Source organism: Pavona decussata, unplaced genomic scaffold, assembly GCF_977016875.1.
Source record: "Pavona decussata unplaced genomic scaffold, jaPavDecu1.1 SCAFFOLD_114, whole genome shotgun sequence".
In the NCBI taxonomy this organism is placed as follows: domain Eukaryota; kingdom Metazoa; phylum Cnidaria; class Anthozoa; order Scleractinia; family Agariciidae; genus Pavona; species Pavona decussata.
In genome coordinates this window covers 4084059-4106172 of record NW_028145528.1, presented here as the reverse complement: position 1 = coordinate 4106172, position 22114 = coordinate 4084059, and the positions used below count along the sequence as shown (strand labels likewise).

Below are 22114 nucleotides of genomic sequence, written 5' to 3'. Positions count from 1 at the left end.
ACGTTTATGATATGATGAATTGCAATTATAAGTTTCAAGTATTAAACTAAACTTTCGCCCATGAAAATCCCTTCCTCCCAATTAGCCGCCCCTCAGGTCTCCGAGGGCGGTCGTTGTTGTGATACAATGTGCCAACCACTTTTTCATTGTATTTCGACTCAACCGTCTGAATGGTGAATGTCGCTAAAAAAAAGTATAGTCAGATGGATTTTGGCGATTTTCTGACGTCACCCGGTAAACTAAGCTTCTGGTTTATCTCTACTGAGTCTCTTTGCCGTTAATCCGCCTTTGACCTCCCAATCCTCTGTGAATATTTTTGTCGTCCCGGATGTAACTTTTACCCTCTCCCGCGTGGAAAATTTGCCATAACGACGCTCTCGCCGGAGATTCAAATGCCCCGCTAGTGCAAATTTCCTCTTGAATTAGCAAGTCTTTGTAAACGGCGCTATTAACGGTAAATGACTTTATACCCGCTGAACTGACACTAATGATTTAATGTAGTGATTTTTATTTATTTTACGTTTTTTATTCGTATTTGTTTATGTTGCGCGCGCCCGTGCTTACCTAGTATTCGAATTGTAACGATCAGGGGTGGGTTGTTCGAAAGCCGATTAATAACGCTAATCTACAATAAAAATTTAATCGAGAAAGTCTTTTGTTGATGAATTTTGTTAGCACGTAATCACCGTTTTTTCAAAAAGCGTCCAAAAAGTAGTAAAGGAGGTAAGATCAGCTCACGAAACCGTCTTTTTTATGTGTCCAGAAAGAGGAAGCTAGACAGGCCAAGTTTATCGTCTTTTTGTCGTTCGAATGTATCATGCGTGCAGGAAAACACGTCTAATGGTACTCTTATTCCAGATCAGCTAATTCGAAGCTTGTTCTGAACAGATTTATTATCGAAGCTAGAATTCATGGAAGTGGTGTTGAATTCATTGGTGGGTTTGGGACTCTGGAAATGAAAGGCTTTAAATACTTTAAACAGCAGTTCAAAATTTTAGACAACTTGTACTTGAACAGAACTTTCTTTTCACAGAGAAATTAAAGAATTCATGACTCGCTTTTGAATTCATGAACAATTACAATATCGGTCACCTTTGTCCAGGGATTAAGATTCCTGCTTTATTATGCGTATTTTACAATAGCTCGCACAGTGTAATTATACTTTGGTGTTCATCAGGAGGCATGAATCACGGGAACTAACAACTTTAAAGGTGACCGAACTTATAAATCTCATATATACACACGTTATGCTGGTATATTTGCAGACGTTTTTATGCGTGTGGAAGTGTTGAATGGTTAGCTTGGTGAAGTGAAATGTCGCTTTGCTATTGTCCCATGCATCTGAAATGAGACGTCACGTAACTTCAGAAGCGTGTTTTACGGTAAATATTTTGCAGCTAGACTTCCGCGTTACGGACTCTTCTGTATTAGAAATACCCTCTTTACAGAGGGTAGCGAATTTGGAAATGTTCCTTTCCTTCCTTTTAGGCACGAGGCTTAGAAGTAATTCACAATAAAGACCTCAAATTTGCATAAACAGGTTTAAAATCAAAATGCTGATACTTCAACAACATTCAGACAGTGAGCTCTCTGTTTCCACCAGCTATTCGTATCGCTTAATGTGGTTAGACAGCCATTATTTAAGTTAGCCTAAGACGGCAGCCTCCCGCAGTTCCAGGTTAACATGTCTGGCGTGTTGCTTGAGTGTTTTGCAAGTATGCAAGTGCACGATTTGTGTAATTTAATAGGGAACTTAAAGTCTGAGAATCAAGGTCAATAAGGGCGAATAAGGACGTAAAAATTTGCAGAGTAGTGTCAGATGTGTTTACTAACATTAGAAGAAAAACAAATAAACATGGCCTTGAATTATGCGATTTCCATGACCACTTCACAATACTAAATTATTTTCAGTCAACTGTAACGAGCTCATGAGTATATACAAGTAACTGAAATGTAATTTATGCCTTAAGCTATTACATTTTGACACTCTTTGAGAATTTCTCCTTGTATTAAAATTTGAAGAAGATGATTATGAGTTATCCTGACTTGATGAATCTTGTATGTTCGGTAATATTAAAACAAAAAAAGCAACACCTGGCATGCTAAACGTGTGATAATTTAAGGATCAGGGACTAGAAAACATATCGTAGTTTCGATAGCACCAGTGTACAGTGCAGGATGGCTTGAATTTATTTTTATGAATAATTTAAGGATTAGTTTTTCAAAAAGCGGAACTGACTGTGTACCGCAAATGAACACGATTTTAAAGTCGTAAAAAAAACTGCTTTGAGAGATGAGCTCGGCAGTCAAGTAGTTTTTTGCCATCTCGACCACACTGATATGTACATGTGACATGTTATGCTGTTACTAATTATAGCGTTTTTTAGGTTGAGTGAATGTTGTTAGTTGGTTGAACCAGGGGTCGAATAATGGAGGAATATTCCGCCTGGCTGGAGCTGCAAGCGATAACTGATGACGAGAGAAAGGAAAGAAAAGGTAAGTAAAGGTGGATTACGGAACACGGACAGACCCAGATACAGGATGCGATATATATTGTGTATGTTGAAAGAGGTTTCTCCTTCTGCGATATTGGTGGTGAATACTTCATCTTTAATTAGAAATTGATCTGTCTGTCACCAAAAACACAGAGATCTTTCCTTGTAATAAGAAGTGACATGACCCACTTCGCCTTAAACAGTGAGTCGAAATAATGACCATACTGGACAAAACACAAAGGGCACATCAAAAATGGTCTGGAGCTCAAATCTGAAGGTACAATCATCAAAGGGATTTTTTTTTTGACAGTTTCAACAAATTAGAAGGATTTGTATGGCCGCCATGTTGGGGGACATGGCTGTCCTCTTTATGGCGGCCTAAACTATAACTTACTGTTATCTTACTAACTGTTTGTCCGTAATGCTGACATCTTCCATGAACAGTACACCAAGACAACTGAACAGCTTAAACTTATTACCCAATGAAGCTACCATCTTTACTGAGACATGGTGTTGAGCATCGTTATCGTAATGGCTTTTGTGTTATCTGGCAAGGAGTGAAGTCCGCACAATCCTACTAAGCAATCTGGTGCTTTACTAACTGAGGCAAGCAACCATCAGCGGTCCTCTGCCTTATTCGGGTTATACAATATGAAACCGGAAACAACAGTTTCACAAGAAAAATATTAATAATGGTCGCGTTTCTCTTTTCTACCTTCGCCTCTCTTATTACGTCATTTAAAGCATTTGGGCTTGGCTAGTGGTTTCTTCAAATATGGCAAAAGTTTTTAACAATTTCTCGCTTGATATGTTGTTTTGAAATAGTTGATTGTATCCGTTAACCTTGTCTTGTTTAACTAGCCTTTGAAGATTCGTTGAGGAAGACAATAAAGAACGGCGACATTGATGTGATCAGTGAAAAACTTACACCAAGAGCCTTGACCAAGTGTAATAAGAATGCTTTGTTTATGGCAATGGAGGTAGGCAAGTTGTTCTATGTTAGTATATCTCATTTTGCAAGGAGACATAAGATAACAATGGAATGAAATGAAATTATGTATTGCATCTATGCCGTATACACGGATAAACCGGTTTACTAGCAGTACAACCAAACAAACATACGTCTCTAAAATGACGGAAAGAGATCGAAAAAGGAAATAATTGAATGCATTGAAAACATAGAATTATCCACCAAGATTCTTTCGTTTATCTTTTATTTATTTTTAAAGTTCAAGTTTTTTTATTCACACATTCAAATTATAATAAAAGCTATGTAGTAATAGAATAGTAATAAACAACAATAATAGAATAGAAATAGAGCTAGCCTTATACCATAAATCACTTGATATCTTCCTTGTTCCCTTCCATGAGCACTCCGTATACGAGCTGAATGACATTTGTCATCATTTGTAGACGAACTTCGAACTTCGTCGATTAGCAGAAAAGAAGGGACCGGACGAAGAAGATTTGGCTAAGTTAGCCAGTACTTTGGATGAGTTTATTTTCCGCCTTTTTGATCCTCTGAAATCAGGAGGCCGAATTCGGGACGTGTTTTTGAAAGAAGCAGTAGATGACGTCATGGATGCCGCCATTGAATTCGAACAAAAGAACGTAAGTATTGTAGTCGTACGAGAAATTTTAACCTTCAGTTTGTAGCATTTTGTAGTAAGTTTGTAGTAAGAAGCAAGGGCACTTCTGTTGTACTTTCCACTCTTTAAAAATTTTGGAAATGTTTACTTCTCCAAAGCAGCACAAGAAAATACATGTGAGTAGATAGGAATTGGGGGTTGAGCGTACGGGAGGAGGGGAGGGTGAGTTAAACAATAGCCGGGGTGGATGAGTAAACAATAGCCTAGAGGGTGACATCATCAAAAACGATGACATCATAAGCTAAAAATAGAGAAACCGGGGGGAACGGGAGGATGAGTAAACAATAGCCTAGAGGATGATGTCATAAAAAAACGATGACATCATAAGCTAAAAATAGAGACAAGGGGTGGAATTTTCTCCCCTCCCGGAAGATAAAGTAATAAGCTAAAAATAGAGAAACCGGGGGGTTAGGGAGGTAGAACGTCACAATAGCCCCCCCGGGGTTGACATCATCAAAAAGCGATGACATCATCTAAAAATAGTGTAGTGACATCATTGGGGTGGAGGAGTATTTTGCTCTCATTATAAAACAATGATCTCATAGTTTAAAAATAGAATAGTCATAAAATAGTTATAAAACTTTCCCGCTATGAAGTAGGAAACACAAACTATAATGGCTTCCCAGCAGTTATTTACCATCAGTGAGTTTAAATCATTCGCTAAGCCTCGGTTGGTGATTTGAAATTTTTTGCTCCACGGAAGATGAAAGCCCTTTGGCCTTTTGCAAGCCTACACTTGGGTAGTGTGAGGTCATTATTTTGCCTGGCGTTCCTTTGGTGAATTTTTGAACGGTGTTGAAGTCATTCTCAAAGATAACCGGGAGTTAGGTTGTTCATTCATTTGTATACAGTACTCTATTTTCATTGTCCGTAAGCGTATGAAAAAGCGATTACTGCCAAGCACATTATTCACGAATTGTGAGTTTCAGTAATAATCATACATTTTCAGTGATTCTATTTTGGATGAATTTGATCGAGATTATGTGATTTTGTTGGTTATAACAGATGAAATCAGACATCAGACATCAGACGCGTGTTTCGATTCACGCACCGTTACTTAAGCTATTATGTTAATTAAGTTGAGCTTTGTCGGGGATTAAACAGTAAAAACAGTCTTTTGTTGTCTTTTGTTTACCAGATTGCTCCGAATAAGAATATTTTTACGGTTGATCGATTCCTGGCTGCTTAAATTAATTTGCATGTTATGTTTGGCGCGCACTGGAAAAATAAAACACTCAGAATTTACTGAAAATTCTTTATTTAAACCGTTCAACAATTCAAGTACAAAGCAAAGTTCTTATGACGGCGTTAATCATCTTTATCCTCGTCATCGCTAGGGGGATAGAATGTCATTTTTGATGTTCTTTCATCCTTGTGTGTGATCGCTCCACAATCATAACATCGACGGAGAGATTCCTTGGCGTGCTTTCGTTCAAGAGGAATCTTGTGATCACATATAGTGCAAACTTTACAGTTATCTTCCCAAAAGCACTTAGGACATTTCATGACTACGGTATCATATCCATGTGAACTGTTGCAGTGTCGGCACGGATCATGAACTTTTGCCTGAGCTATCGTTGAATTTTCAACTGAGTCACTACTATTCTCGGCCTCTTCTTCTTCCCAATCACTTTCCAGGCCGCTGTTATGAGACTCTTCAGGTTGGCTATTTTCAGAACTGCTTTCCTCCTCTTCACTGCTGTCCGACAAGTTTTCATCATTAGCCTCATTACCTGATTCGTCCTCTTTATCCTGGTATCCTCTTTCTTTTTCTAACAAATCGCTTAGAAGTTTTTTATTTTTGATCAGTCGCTTATTCACTCCGAGCTCTGCCAGCCCATCTAGGAAAGTATTGAGCGCACGGGGTTTGGCGACATCTTCGTTATGAGGGAGTAACACATACTCGACAAGCTCTGAGATGTTTGTTACTGGTATTGGGCGCTGGTTTCGGAGTAGCAGTCCACTAGGTGTCCAGAACAAGATATTTTTAGAAGTAGCCATACTATGCAATAGTTCAGAAGCGTGCTTTCTGGAAACGGCGTTGGAAAGGTTGTTCAAGACATCTTTTATCCGGGGTTCTTCTTTGTCACTTTCCTCATCAGAGGTCGAGTAATCCTCCATTTCACTTTCCTCCTCTTTATCCCAATCCATCTTTCTTTTCATATTGACCAGCACTCGTTAAAAGAGAGACACAAATGACCAACATTCAGAATCCACGGTCTCTTTTATAACAGAAGATACCCCAAGCTACTAATTGCAGGGGTCAGTAATTCTTGTATAAACCCACTGCCCTCTTGCACAAGGATGCGTTTCTTTGTCTTGTAAGGAACATTTCGCTGAGCAAGATTTAGAAGAGCATCCTTATGCGAACGCAAGAAGGCCCTAACTTCTTCAGGCACTGGTATGTTTTCTGTAAGTACATTATAAATAACTTGCAATAACGCATGCAACTGTTGTGGAGTAGCTGTTCTCAAGAGAAACTGACGCTGCTTGGAAGGGCAATCAGAAAGGAGCTGAAGGAAACCTCGGTTGTTCTTTACAACGCGAGACATGATCATGGAATGAGTTTAAGAAAGTAAGTTCCCCCTTTTATTGTGTAGGGTGTGGGAGAAGCAATAGACTTGAGGAGAGGAAAAACAATAGAAGGAGGAAGGAAGAGGAGGAGAAGGAGGAGGAGGAGGAGGAGGAAGAGGAGGAGGAGGAGGAGGAAGAGGAGGAGGAGGAGGAGGAAGAGGAGGAGGAGGAGGAGGAGGGGGAGGAGGGAAAATAACAGAATTGAGGAGGAGGAGGGAGAGGAGGAGGAAAAAACAACAGAATTGAGGAGGAGGAGGAGGAGGAGGAGGAGGAGGAGGAGGAGGAGAAGGAGGAGGAGGAAGAGGAGGAGAAGGAGGAGGGAAAACAATAGGGGTTAATTCTATATAAATGTGACACATTCGATGTCTTTTTCAGTTCACGTTAAGTCTTCACTGAGTTGACATGAGTTGGTTCTGTTCTTTCTGCGAAAAATCCTTTAGTAGAAAAGATAACATGCAAAGACATATGTTTAATAAGCACAATGAGTCGCCGAGTTTCACACCATTCAGAGCTATGCCGTTTTCTCCAGAAAAATGTCAGCGGTTTCGCTTCCATCATCCTTTTACTTCCATGATTGCCGGGATGACGGGGTCTGGAAAAACGGCCTGGGTTCGATCTCTATTGCAACAAGCTTCAGAGACAATTCACCCTCCCCCGGAGAGGATCGTTTGGTGTTATTCACAATGGCAGCCTGCGTACACAGAAATGCTAGTCCCCATGCCACATATTGAATTCGTCAAGGGCATTCCTAAGGCTTTGGAGCAGGATTCCTATTTTAATGTAAACACACGGAATTTGATCGTGTTTGATGATCAGATGATTGACGCCAGTAAAGACAAGAGAATTGTGAACCTCTTTACTCGTGGTTCTCATCATCGTAATCTCAGTGTGATTTATATCGTGCAGAATCTATTCCATCAGGGAAAAGGTAGCCGCAGCATAAGCCTTAACAGTCACTACTTAGTCCTTTTCAAGAACCCCCGGGATAAACTTCAAGTGCTGACCCTGGCGAAGCAAATGTATCCCGGCCAAGCGGATTTCTTTTTAAATCAGTACGAAGAGGCTGTGAAAAGACCTTTTGGTTATCTGTTGATTGATCTGAAAACCACTACCCAAGACAACTGTAGATTGCGAACGAACGTTCTACCTAGCGAAGAACGATTTGATAACGTAGCGGTACCGGACAATATCTCGCAGGAACTACTACAGTACCTCAAACAACAGAACGTAATGACTCCCCCAGTAGTTCCAGTAATGAAGAAATTACAAGATTCAATGGATGGTCTTCTCTCACGATCAGACCTTGGAGATGACGAAAGAGCAAAGCATTACATGCAGCTGCAAAACAAGTATTTGACGTTTAAACAACAGTTGAATTCCAGACTCAAAGAATCAAATCTACCCTACTCTGAAGAACAGAGACAAATTTCTAGCAATCTAATGCCAGATCAAGAACCAGTGACTGTACAGGCGGCCGCTGTCCAAACGCCCATGGTTATACAGGCGACCGCTGCCCAAGAACCAATCGCAACACAAGCGACGCCCGCGGAAGCGTCACTTCCCTCGTCCATCTTAACACCCCTCCCACAGTACCCTCACGTACGCAGAAAAGAAAAAAACCACCTCGAATTCGGTTTAAAAACTACCTGGATGACGATGATCGTCCCTCAAGAAGATCCCGGCGAACTCACAGAAATCATCCATATAAGGCTTCTCAAGAGGATGAATTTTAATTAAATTGTGGCGCAATCACACACAAGGATGAAAGGACATCAAAAATGACATTCTATCCCCCTAGCGATGACGAGGATAAAGATGATTAACGCCGTCATAAGAACTTTGCTTTGTACTTGAATTGTTGAACGATTTAAATAAAGAATTTTCAGTAAATTCTGAGTGTTTTATTTTTCCAGTGCGCGCCAAACATAACATGCAAATTAATTTAAGCAGCCAGGAATCGATCAACCGTAAAAATATTCTTATTCGGAGCAATCTGGTAAACAAAAGACAACAAAAGACTGTTTTTACTGTTTAATCCCCGACAAAGCTCAACTTAATTAACATAATAGCTTAAGTAACGGTGCGTGAATCGAAACACGCGTCTGATGTCTGATGTCTGATTTCATCTGTTATAACCAACAAAATCACATAATCTCGATCAAATTCATCCAAAATAGAATCACTGAAAATGTATGATTATTACTGAAACTCACAATTCGTGAATAATGTGCTTGGCAGTAATCGCTTTTTCATACGCTTACGGACAATGAAAATAGAGTACTGTATACAAATGAATGAACAACCTAACTCCCGGTTATCTTTGAGAATGACTTCAACACCGTTCAAAAATTCACCAAAGGAACGCCAGGCAAAATAATGACCTCACACTACCCAAGTGTAGGCTTGCAAAAGGCCAAAGGGCTTTCATCTTCCGTGGAGCAAAAAATTTCAAATCACCAACCGAGGCTTAGCGAATGATTTAAACTCACTGATGGTAAATAACTGCTGGGAAGCCATTATAGTTTGTGTTTCCTACTTCATAGCGGGAAAGTTTTATAACTATTTTATGACTATTCTATTTTTAAACTATGAGATCATTGTTTTATAATGAGAGCAAAATACTCCTCCACCCCAATGATGTCACTACACTATTTTTAGATGATGTCATCGCTTTTTGATGATGTCAACCCCGGGGGGGCTATTGTGACGTTCTACCTCCCTAACCCCCCGGTTTCTCTATTTTTAGCTTATTACTTTATCTTCCGGGAGGGGAGAAAATTCCACCCCTTGTCTCTATTTTTAGCTTATGATGTCATCGTTTTTTTATGACATCATCCTCTAGGCTATTGTTTACTCATCCTCCCGTTCCCCCCGGTTTCTCTATTTTTAGCTTATGATGTCATCGTTTTTGATGATGTCACCCTCTAGGCTATTGTTTACTCATCCACCCCGGCTATTGTTTAACTCACCCTCCCCTCCTCCCGTACGCTCAACCCCCAATTCCTATCTACTCATGTGGAACGTTTTAGAGACCTCAAGAAATATTTGTTCCAATATCTGTTGGAAAGTTCCTTACACAGTCTAATGATACAACAAATCTTCAGGAAATCATGACTTCAAGGTTAACTTTTTCTGAGTGTGTATGTGTCTGGAGGCAGAAGTAGGGGGTTTATAGCAGTGGAATGTTCTCCAAAAAAATTTCCAGGTTGGTGGAAGAGATATTTGAAACATTCTGTGATGGTAATTAGCATTCATGTTGCCCCTTTAGATCCTTCAATATAATATCCACTTTGCTGAACCATCACTTACTTCCTGGAGTGAACATCTTTCCAAAGTTTCTGCACCTAAGACCGTCGTTTCAAAAGTGCAGTACAACTCAGATTATTTAAATGGTTTTTGTTTTAATCCTTTTATTGCAGTTTTTTGCTCACCCAGTAATCAATAGTCTGATGAGTCAAAAATGGTATGGTGAACTAGGCAGGATGAGGAACAGTTCTTGGCTGACCATGGATCGCTGGGTTTGGAGTTTTCTGAATGTCTGGTGTTTGATTGATGTGGTACTGTTTCCTTTGCTCTTCGTTGTATTCGGCGCTTATCATTTCTTTACGAAAAAGATAAGGAACAGAAAAGGTGATTATATTATCATTTCTATAACCGAGTCTCAAACAGAATGTTTTATGAGACATGAAAAATTTCACCAACAATTGTAAATTACCCACTAAGCCCCAGTAATCAGCCATAAACAGCATCACAAAGTGATGGGGCTGGTCTAAAAAAACTATGAAAATGATAAGGTTCTCAAAGGATGCCTGTCCGACGCTCCTTGGTGATCTTTGATACCCTTATGAGGGTAAGAAATTCCAAAAGTAAATGTAGAAAAAAAAAAATAGGTAAATGAATAAATAGGTAAGTAAGTACGAAGGTAAATCAATCAATATTTGATGTCATATTCTCGTACATTTTAGGCGGCTACGTTGTCGTTTGCACGTGTTCTAGAAAGAGCCTTGTATTAAACTGCTATGTTTCTATAGCTTTTAATTTGCGTGAGTAAAACTTAAAACACGTATTTCTTCCAAAACGGCAATTTTGAAAAGGTACCAACCACATTAATTTTCACCCCTAAACCTCTAACTACTGACCTACGCCACGGTCATTTTGACATGTAAATCGATAAATTAGACATTCTTAGAATTTGGTTCTTCATTATCTTACATTTCGTTTCTTTCTTTTCACAAAGGCGTTTATATTAACAAGAGTGACATATTTGGTAAGTTTATACCTTCTTTACAAGCCAGTAAAAAGTCATTTCCAAATTTAACTTTTTTGATGACAAATTTTTAAATTATATTCATTTTGAGTGGATTCAAACCACTATCATACTTATCCTCCACAAGGACATGGCAGTGACGTTCGAGATGATTCTCGAAGCAACCAGTTTTTCTTTCGTTCGAAGATGTTATTCTGAAAATGTACGAGCATTAACCTTTTCTTAAAAATCTTAATTCACCGGATATTTTCCTAAACACACATTCTAACGTGCTACATAACACCAAGGTAAACTTGGGCTTAAAAACAGTTAAGTTAGTTTTTGGCTACTATCACTTAAATTTTGAGGATTATTTTGAACTTGCTTCCGCTAAGTCTACGAGAGCGAACCATTCCTATAAACCTTTTTATCAAACCTGCAAGACTGAACTGTTATAAACATTATTTTTTCATTGGGATAATTAAGCTGTTGAATGGCCTACCTAAAGACATGGTTGAGGCTGGTAGCTTTCAGTCGTTCCAAGCCAAACTAAAACTGTACCTTACCATTATTATTCTTAAATTTTCTTAATTCTTAATTCTTGATATTTTACTTCTTAAATAATTTCTGCATGTTTTATGTTTTTTATATAAGGTAAGTTAGTATTGGTAGTTATAGTTTTATTGTGATGCGCATTTGATCATGTATTAGTATGGTAACTTGAGCAATATCAAGTAATAATTGTTTTAGTATAATTACTCAGGTGATTATCAGAGTAAAACAAGTACCGTCCGAAAAATCTCGATTTTGTTTGTTTCAAATCGTCACGCGTCAATGAACAGAGACGCGCAGTCTGCCGATCACATGCGCAATCGATAAACTGCACACGGCCTCGAGCAGAATGTCGGTATTCTTTAACTGCCGCTTCATTGAGACGAAGCACTGACTTCTGTGAATGAATGTTGGGTTTCTCCGACCCGTTTACCGAAATAGATGGAGATGAACCAGGCTGTTGGGTGTAAAACTCGAGCCGGGATCACAAGTGTTAGCGATAGCATTTTATTGCACAATTTCTTGTTGACATGATGGCTTCGCCGGTTATATTAACGGACGTTTATAAATTGCCCTCGGAGATAAGCTGCTTCAGGTAGGAATTAAGTCATTTGTTGGCTTCACTAAACAAGTACACGGTTGTCGCAGATGAAAATATTTTGTTGTGAGGCAGTGACTTAAGATGGTGGTCGAGAGCCGCTCGAACCGACAACAAACTAGTTTTCAGATTATAAAAACTGTTTTCTTTTCTCGTCACTGAAACGTAAAGCTTACGGAGACATTTATTCATCTTGTTTACTTCCATACTTTCAAATTCTGTCTTAAACTCGTTTTGTTTGTGAAATCATTCTGTTAATAAAGAAAATCTTGCTCGAATTTAACTTAATTTGTTGTCTTCATTTTAAGTCAACGAGATCGACAACATGCAATTTACAAGGGGTTTTTTTTTTATTACAATTAGCAACATTTTCATCTCTTGCCTTCGAAAAGTATCACCTTGGACTTAGCTGCATCTTTAGTACCTTTCGGAATTGCATTTTCTTTCATCCTATTTTGTTCTTTTTCAGAAATGTCAACAAATAGCTTAGCGGCCATTTTGAAAGTTAGTGCTCCCGCTATAATCACCTCGCGCGAGGTGATTATAGCAGGATATGACGCAATCCTCGACCAATCAGATCAACAGAATCTCTATAATCACCTGAGTAATTATACTAAATAATATTATTATTGTTATTATTATTATTATTATTATTATTATTATTATTATTATTAAACTGCAAAAGTAAACGATTTGGTTTTTTCTACTTTTGAAAACGCAAGTTACCGCCTTATTCACGTGGAAATTAACCTTCTTTGCTTGAGTCACTTGGCAAGTGAGGTCGCACTGACTAACGCACTAATTCAGTCTCCTTTTCTTGTTCCTTGTAGTGAGTTATCTTAAGTACTTCAACACCCCCTATTTCATTTTTCTTCGTGACACGGTGTGTCTTCTGGTTCATCTCGGCCTCCATTACTTGGTGTGTCTTGCGCCTTCAAGTATTCCATTCAGCGTTCTAGAGTGGGCCGTTTGGCTTTTGTACATGGGTAGAATAGCAATGGAAAGCAAGCAGTTTAGTGGCATGAAGGTCCAGCGTATAACTGAAGTGGAAGTCCCAATACTTAAAGAACCAGAGGATTATATCGAAGTAACATGTGAACCAAAAGGGAGCAGTATGTCCACTTTTAAAACGATACCATTAGGGAAGAAGTTTAGAAAATATCTCAGGTAATTAGAATTCATTAACTTAATTGACTTTATTCAATATGTATGCAAAAAGGTTAACTTCAAGGCTTCTGAAAACGTCACCAAACTGTCTGACTTTTCCTTGAAATTTATCTCAGAAAATTTAGTATGATATTTAATTGTTCACGAGACATTATGTTTCTTAAGCAAGAAGAATTTGGCAGTCATGTTTTTGGCCATTTGGAGTTTTTGACCTTTTTTGTTTTAAAACTTCTGATGTATCGTCGTTAATTAGTTTACATTTTTATGAAACCATTTTAGTATTTGGTTATTGGTTTCAATTATGTTGGGGTCCATTTGAATGGTTTTCTGAGGTTTTGGAGAAGTCAGGAGAAATTGAAGATGGTGGATCTAATATGGCGGCCGTGGAGAATCAAAGACGTAATTCCCACGTCTTATGACGTCATCATCCCATTTTATGGACGGCAAAGAAACAGTTAATTCAACGTATTACTTACCCTTCACGCTTCACTGCCAGACCTTTAATACTGTCAGGCTCAGGAACTCAAAAATAACCCAGACTGAAAACCTTAATACTATTTTTACCTTTATAATTTGAACTCAATAAGCGAATTCTGCATAAAATCATTTCCACCGTCTGCGACATTATGTCATCTATTAGTACGAGATTAATAACTACACCAAAGCATTATCTGATTATTCAATTAATTTAGTCATAAATTAGTTATCAATATATAATTTTAGTAATTTGATAATTAATTCAAGTGTCCGTTTCATCTCACACTTGGTCATTTGACATTTTCTTGTAGTGATCAATGGAACATCTTGGATCTTATGACAGCTCTCATATACCTTGTAATTTTCGTAGTGAGAATGGTCACGTGGGCTATGTCTGAGTCAGTAGTGGACAACCGAGCCCTTGTCGTTGCTGGTTATCTGTACGGCCTCAACACCATGTTCCTTACATTCAGAGCGTTTGGTCACTTGATGGAGAACACAAGAAACGTTGGCTCCATTCAAATCGCTCTGTATCATATCCTCAGCGACGTGGTTGCCATCTTTTGGCAGTTTATAGCAGCCATTTTAGCGTTTTCCATCGCCATAACTAAAGTTTATATGGCTGAAAACTCATACATTCTACAAAGTGACAAAGACAAGAATCCGTAAGTTACCTCTTATTGACTTTGGAAGAATGTTCCCTTTGTGTTTCTTAACTTTTTTCCCTCTGAATATAGCACTATGTCAGTAATTTCTAAAGCAGCCAAAATACAATCTTTTTGTGTGTGATTGCATGATGATGCCCTTTTCAGCCTTTTTAAATTTAAAGTGCCTATGTCAATTGTAGCGGGATTCTTACTTGCGGTTAGCTTCTTACCATTAAAATTGCTGAGTTGAACATGAAGACTAAAAATTGCAACTTCACTTTGTTTTGTCTTTTAGTTCTTGCAGCGCATATGGATATTCTTGGTACGTGTTTTAATACATCGTCATAAATTGAATTTTACCAAGCTAGTGAAATGACAGATCTACGTAGCGTAATGAAAATGACTTTTGACTAAGCTAACGATCTCAAAAATGTAAACTGAATTTAATCCAAACGCAAGTCAGTCTTTTACCAACAAGAACAACAACAACAACTTTGTTATATTACAAGCAAATAAATTGATACAAAATGCCTCCATCCACAGGTAGTTAACTAATCGGGGAGGGGAAAGAAGAAGAAAAAAATAAATTACAAATATCATACTATATAAAATTGCATTTAACTACAATTCTAGCTGTAATAAGAAAGGTAACTCTAATATTACGGATTATGAAAGAAATATAAAATGTGAAATGTGACTTAAATTGTAAATACCGGTAAATTCAAGGAGAAAGACAAGATACAGAACTAAGAGCTATAACATTACATTGATAATTCCGCATCACTCTTGGGTAACTGTTGTGTCTTTATTTATGTACAACAAAAAAGTAATTGGACTTCATTTCACGTTTTAAGAAATAGAGATCTTCGCAGGTAACAACCAATAAATTGATACGGATAAAAAATAAGCTTAACGGGATTCAAACCCATGATCCTGGTAATATCAGTGGAAGGTTTCAAACTATAAGTTATACACCGAAACATGTTGGTCATTTGCAAGTTCTCATAGTTCAGGAATAATTAACTTCTGTATATACATTTTTTATTCGAAATAATAGTTGGTGGACAATGGCGAAGCACCTTATTTGGTCTTTGCTCGGAAATGTTGAACTGGATCCGTTGCAGTCCGCTGACATTACATCGGTGACCGTGGTTCGTTTCTTGTATGGAGCGTATCTCATCATGGGCGTCATTTTGCTTATGAACATGTTGATAGCACTGTTGTCCAACACTTACCAACGAGTGCAAGTAAGAGAAAATAGACCTTAATCTTTTAGCATTGTAGTTGACGAAGTTAGCGGATATTTTTTCTTAAATTCATAATTGTTTTACTGTTTATTGGCCCTGATATCCCCCTTTTGAAAGAGACGAGACTACTCAAATCAAATGAAAAGGAAAAAAACAAAAACAAAAACAAACAAAACATAAGTAGGTAAATTATGATCATCCAGTTGAGTATAGTCCTGAGAAGTACCGTTTGAGTTGACATTGACTAACGTTCGACAACGTCAGCGAAATTGTGAATCGTTGGTAGATTGTATCAATTCCTCTGGTTGTTCACCAAAGTCGTGATGTTACTGGTCATTTACAGTATTAAAATAAAACTATAAGGTATCCATGATGGTTTAATACTAATGATGAGCTGCGTTTATGAATACTCTCAATGTTTGCAAACTACGGCTGGTCAGTAGCGTTAATGAAACATGGCAACGGTCTGTACAACATTTGGCGCCGCTTCATATGTGTGCAAGTTAAAGGAAAGGTTCTTCTTGCTCCGGGCATTGAATCGGAGTGTGGCTTTGACATAGTACTCATCGATGGAAGCTGTTTACCTAAGGGCTAAGATCCGACTGTACCTAAATATAAGTGTTTTTCTGACTTTGTAGGACAATTCTCTAAAGGAGTGGTCATTCAAGAACGCCATCAGAATTCAGACTTACAGTTCTTGTGATTCCATTCCCGTTCCTTTCAACCTCCTCTCAAGTCTAGTGTTGGGTCTACGTTCGGTTTGGCGCTGGTGCCGTTCAGGTGGCAAAGTAAGTTTTTGTGTTCTATTTAGACAAATTTATTGGAAACAATAGAAATAAACACGAAAGCGATGATAAATACATACCATAATTAGTTGACTGATGATAAAAAGAAACATGTTTTGAGACATTTTAGATTACCTCTTTCCGGAGTGGTGTGAATAAATGATTCTTAATTGTTGATGTAATGTTAAGTGTTTGCTTGTGAAAGCAGATCTATATTTGAACTTCACAGTTAGTGTACAACGTACAACATAACTATTGTTTCCTTACCATTTCCGTCCTCATTCCTCCTCCTTCCTCCCTGTCCTGGCAAAAATTAAATTGTCAACAATGCCAAATACGTTTTAGATTTTAAATAAAACACCACTTGCGCTTGTCTTAAAATGTTTATTCATTGTCTTTCTTATAAGCGTACGCTTCAAGGTCGAACTCAAAGATCACGAATGGAACAAAAAATGCTTCGACTGAAGGTAAGGATTTGAACAAGTTTGTCTTTGTTTAATTGCTTTTGGAGTGAACAGTTGGTAATCCGCACAAGGCCCAAATTCAATCGAAAACAGACTGGTCCGTGTAATAGTAATTAAGTAATAGTCAGATAATTTATCCTGTGCTCCCTTACGTATTTTACCCCCGGTATCAACACATACATTTTTTCACAAGTTGGGACAATTTGTTTTTGTACTGAGCAATTTATCTTGTGATTTTTTCCACTGCTGTCAACTGTCTCTAATCCGGACACACCCGGAACCATTTCTTTTTCCCCCCTTAGAGAGGGTGTTTAGTAACAGACAGGTATGTGAATTCAGTCAAGCCCGTACCCTGGGCGCCAGAGACTTTTCATGCGCGGTTTCCGATAGGTTCGGCTTTCAGAAAGAAAGAACCTCTGGCCCAGAGTAGTCAAGCCGGGACTAGCTTTAACTGTCCAGACTATAACTTATGAGATAAGTATTTGACACGATCATACATTTTTCAAGGACCTGTTGGTGTCTAGGAAGGCGCATTTATTATGATTTTAGATAATTAGGATGCATTGTGTTTTTAAAATAAACAATTTTGGAGGAGTATTCAACTTCCAAATAAGTTCGTAATTGCCCGTCGCCTCAAATGATGATCCTGAGTTGCGTGATTTAGCAATAACAGAAAGTCATAACCCCTTATAAGTTTTCTAATTTCAATAATACAAAGGAAAGGAGAAAGATAGAGTTCTCCTTGCGGTGCGAACCAGTGGAGAGATTCCTAACCGCAGTGGAAAAATCCGCAAAATAATCGAGAAACGGGAGCAATATGCATCCTTGTTTGTAACTGTTTCCTCATTTCATTTCAATCATTGCTTCTTTCATTTGCAGGAAGAGTCTTTGGATTTGGCTGTTAGAAATCTTCAAATTACGTATTTTGCAACTTATGGATATAGATTTCCTCTCACAGGTAATTTTTGGTACCGGTGGTAAAATGTAATTATAATTTCTCATAAGAAGTACATTTTGTTTTGAAAGAGTTAATGTCGCAGAAGCCTTTTCCTTAGTGATGAGCTTGTGAGCCTTTTATTTTCATTCTTTATGGATATGAGCAACTTTGCAAGATTGTTTTTCGAAAGTAAAGTTTAGAGTCTTATACTGCGTGTACCCGGGGTGTGCAGTAGAATGATTTCGACCCGAAGTAAATTTTGCTGCATTCAGACCTCTTTCAAAACTTTATCGGTTCGAAATTGCGTTTTGTACATGCGAAATGTGTTGAAATTTCAGCTTTTCAAAACACCGTTAACTTTAATTAAAGGCAACATTTCTCGAAAGCTATCAATCATCTGTCTACTTGATTATGTCAAGAAATAGAGAATGTTAAAGTGGGACTGTGTGATTGTTACGAACGTTTATAACGTTTTTGATGATTGTTGTCTTTAAAGTCTCCAAAACTTTCATTACTTTTCCTAATACTCAGAGGAGAACAATCTGAATTAACTGTTACCATGTCAACTATCTCAAACGTTGAACCAGTGATGCAGGCTTCACCAATAAATTTCGTAAAAATAATGTACAGCTGTATATGGACCAAACCTAGCATTGGAACGTCAAATGTCAATGGTGGCCATTGTAACTCGGTCATCAAAATAAGAATCGAAAGCTCTTATGATGTTCACAATTTTAGAAGGGTTTATTTCAAAATAACTTTGAGCTAGGTTTCCAGTCTTCCTTAACTTTAGTTCTCTCTCTTTCAATCATTGTTTCACCTGCAGTCCAAATAAAGTATATTGTGAGCACCACCTCCAAGTTGGTTTGATAGCTCTTATTTGATTAGCTCGGCCTTTTTCATGTCTGAACGATTGTACGTTATTGTTTACTTTCAGTTCTGTAGCTTCGTAAAATCTTTGATGGAGGATCCATGAAAGCCGTTGTCTAATTAAATTCAAGATGTAATCCACCCCATGTGACGTCATCAACATATTTTGTGAACCTCAAACGAAACAGTTTTGGACCATCTATATACTCTCCTTAGCATTATCGTCTCTACTTAAATACTTGCTCTTTAACTATCTTCCTAATGAAACCGTTTCTCTGATTAAATAAAAGAATTACGCTTCAGCTCCTAAGGAAACGGCATAATGTCGTGTTTACATTTTTCTGAAACAGACAAAGGGAAAATGGACCAGATGCTTCAAGAAACTACGAATCTAAGGCAAATGACCAATCAGGTTGCTTACAAGACTTTTACAACCAGAACTGACAAAGGATTCTTTCCAGTTGGTCCAAAGGTGATTTTTACATTCTTGTACTGTTTACGTTAACCTGACAAAAGCGAGTCAGAAATTTTGCTGTTTGGGTGACCTTTTGCACTCACAAAAAAACGGGAAAACGTGCAAGAAGAGGAATAGTCTTGTTTTTTATCGTATCGTCAGTCCACCGATGAATCAGGCTCGCGGAATGAACTAAAGGCCCTTTTAAACAGGTGCGATTTAATGCAAGTTTACTGCAGAGATGTGATGAAAAAACAAAAGTTAAAAGAATGACTTGAAATAGCTATCAACGGTTGTACCGGAGACTTGCTTCTTTAGCCACAATTACGCGTGATATTTCGTTGTCAAGTCCAACCCTCTCACATAAATTGTCAAACTGAACTGAAATATATACTCGTAACTGCTGTAAACAACAAATTGGAATATATTAAAGAGGACAGGCACATTAATTTAGTTAAATAACTTTTTAATTTCCTTTCCAATAGTAACGGTAAACCATATGATTTTTAAACTTGCTTTTGAGTGAGTCTGGGTGCTAATTTCTATTTGCCCGTTTGTTTTTATATATCCTAGCAATAGCAGTTTCCCTTCCAATTGTTTGTTTACATTAACTTTGATGCTAAAACAAGTCTTTCCATACTAAGGGGTGGAAAAGTGAAGGCATTAGGATTGAAGACAGTCTTCTGATGTACGAAGGAATAGAGACTTGCCAGAGATGCAAAGATCAGCCGGCAGCATCACAAAGAAACCATGGTGCCAGATATCTCGTTCCGTTTTCTCCAGAGTGTCCTCATTTTGAGGTATGCCACCGACATCACCAGTTAAACGAATCAACACAATTTGCTTACATTTACACCTAGGTTAACTAATTTTGTCGTGCATCGTTTACTTAGCTTACACTTGTTACATCTTATCTTTGTTCATCTCCACATAATACATTAGCAAAATATATAGTATAAATATAACGGTGAAAGAGCAAAAATAGTTTAACTAATACTTAGCCCTAAAGATGGAAAAAACCAAGGATCATATATTATTGTTGTTTAAGGGAGAGGCTATATAATATACGTAATAGAATGACCATTAAGTAATTCGCAGTTTTTGATTCAGTTCTTGACATGCGTATACCACTTTTTTTTCTTGTCCTGTTCACATTACACTTACATTGCGTTGTATCAATATCTCTTGCTCGTTTAATCACCCTTCGGTTCAATATCTCAAACTCTTACATGGTAGCAAAATACAAACAAGAGAAAATGGTATTTTGCATTTAACCGAGTTGTAACGAAGGCTTATTTGAGTTTCGATTCAGTTTTATTTCAACTGTTATTTAAGTACAGTCTTAGAACCGTCATATAAACGAAACTTGAATTTGACGTTGTCTTTTTGTTCCCTTTAATCACTGACTGTATTAAAATTAATCTGTGTTGTATTGCAATATGGCCATGTTCTAATTAAAATGTTGTAACAGGTGCTCTTCTTGTAATAGGGGTTTAGTTTCTAAAGAAACTGCGGTGCTGTGTTCGTGGGGAGTAAAAACGAATGTTGGTTTATCAACAGAGTTGATAACTAAAAATAAATTGGCCACCGTGAAGAGATTCGAGTGTTAATGTTACCAGCGTTAGCCCACCAGGGTTTGTCGAGAGCTTCTGCTCCCCATCATTTTACAAACAACTTTTATATTTGAACTTTGTGGCAAATAAACAAAAGCCCTTTGGGTGTACTTTGACAATGGCGCCAAGAACGACAACCTTGGGTTAAAGATCGACCACGCGTTACATTGCCGTCTTTTTTAGGTTCTCATTCTTGAAGCAGGAGAGCGCAGAAGTCTAGAGGTAGGCGTGACAAGGAAGAATTACCAAAGTCATGTTATTCGAGGAGAAGGGTGGAAAAACGAATGCGTGGGATACCACATTAAAGGCAACATTTTCGATGCTGTCAAAGCAAAGTCAATCATCGAAATAGAAGGTAAAATGCTCCTGGACTAGATTAATAGATAGTCGACGTTATCTAAAACTAAGAGCCTTGTGTTACTTTTGTTATCAGTAACAGCTGTCGCGTGGAAACCACCGAAAAAAGAGAATTAAATTATACTCTGAAAAGGTAGTGTAGTGTGAGGAAAATTGAACTACATGCCTTCTACTAGTATAGATTTTTCAGTCTGAAAAGATCCACTCCAAGGCCAGAAAACTGTCGCGAGTTCTTTAAATTGTCTTAAATCGATGCAAAGACATCAATTACATTTAACTTTTCATTATACTGCCTCTTCATCCAGATGCCATGGCGGATCGTGGCGATTTGATCGGCTGTACGGTCTTGTTTGAGATGGCAGAGAAAGACAAAGTCCCAATTTCATTTACTCTTAATGGAAGACCGATCACGCAGAAAAGAATCTTCATAGAGTTCGACCAGGATGACCTTTCTCTATTTCCATTTGTTAGCATGGGATATGAAGGAGTACTGGTTACAGCTAAGGTTGGTAATTTTGCACCTCGATGAAGGGGCTAGATTATTTCCAAATGTACCGTAAACATTCTGGCGTACAAAATTGTTTCAAAAACAGACAAAAACAAACAAACAGCAATTGCATAGCAATAGTTGCTTTATGTTTTATATGTCAACATTCTGAACAGCGTTAGATACCATTTTACAGAGCTGAGCCACTGTCATCAGTGAACATTCCTAATCATTTATATTAGAAAAACAAACTGAGTAATAATCATGCATGCAACTAAAGTAGTACTTTCACTTTAAATGTGTCTCAGAAACAGTGTAAGCAGACTACGCCCAATGTAAGCAATTATTTGAGGATCAGGAAGTTTATTGACAGAGTCGCTCAGGATTGTGACTAATTTCTATTTTATCGGTGACTATTTTTCCTGTCTTCACTGTTAGGTGTGGGTCACAGCATATCACAAATAGGGTGATAAGAGCTACCTATAACGATGTTGT

The 22114-nt window shown here is 37.9% G+C and overlaps 1 protein-coding gene across 1 annotated transcript in view; it reads left to right on the top strand.

Annotated features, from left to right (window-relative positions):
• The window catches only part of LOC146470306 (uncharacterized), a 30849-nt gene that overhangs the window by 6633 nt on the left and 2102 nt on the right, over window positions 1-22114 (top strand). The window contains exons 2-17 of the mRNA XM_085122383.1: window positions 2388-2496; window positions 3357-3475; window positions 3909-4106; window positions 10138-10348; window positions 10956-10985; window positions 12945-13281; window positions 14070-14423; window positions 14701-14727; window positions 15463-15652; window positions 16291-16440; window positions 16845-16904; window positions 17781-17859; window positions 19059-19180; window positions 19807-19962; window positions 20959-21130; window positions 21438-21637. Of these exons, the coding sequence (XP_084978509.1) occupies window positions 2430-2496; window positions 3357-3475; window positions 3909-4106; window positions 10138-10348; window positions 10956-10985; window positions 12945-13281; window positions 14070-14423; window positions 14701-14727; window positions 15463-15652; window positions 16291-16440; window positions 16845-16904; window positions 17781-17859; window positions 19059-19180; window positions 19807-19962; window positions 20959-21130; window positions 21438-21637 (2472 nt within the window). The 5' untranslated portion in view covers window positions 2388-2429. The remainder of the gene's footprint in view (window positions 1-2387; window positions 2497-3356; window positions 3476-3908; window positions 4107-10137; window positions 10349-10955; window positions 10986-12944; window positions 13282-14069; window positions 14424-14700; window positions 14728-15462; window positions 15653-16290; window positions 16441-16844; window positions 16905-17780; window positions 17860-19058; window positions 19181-19806; window positions 19963-20958; window positions 21131-21437; window positions 21638-22114) is intronic.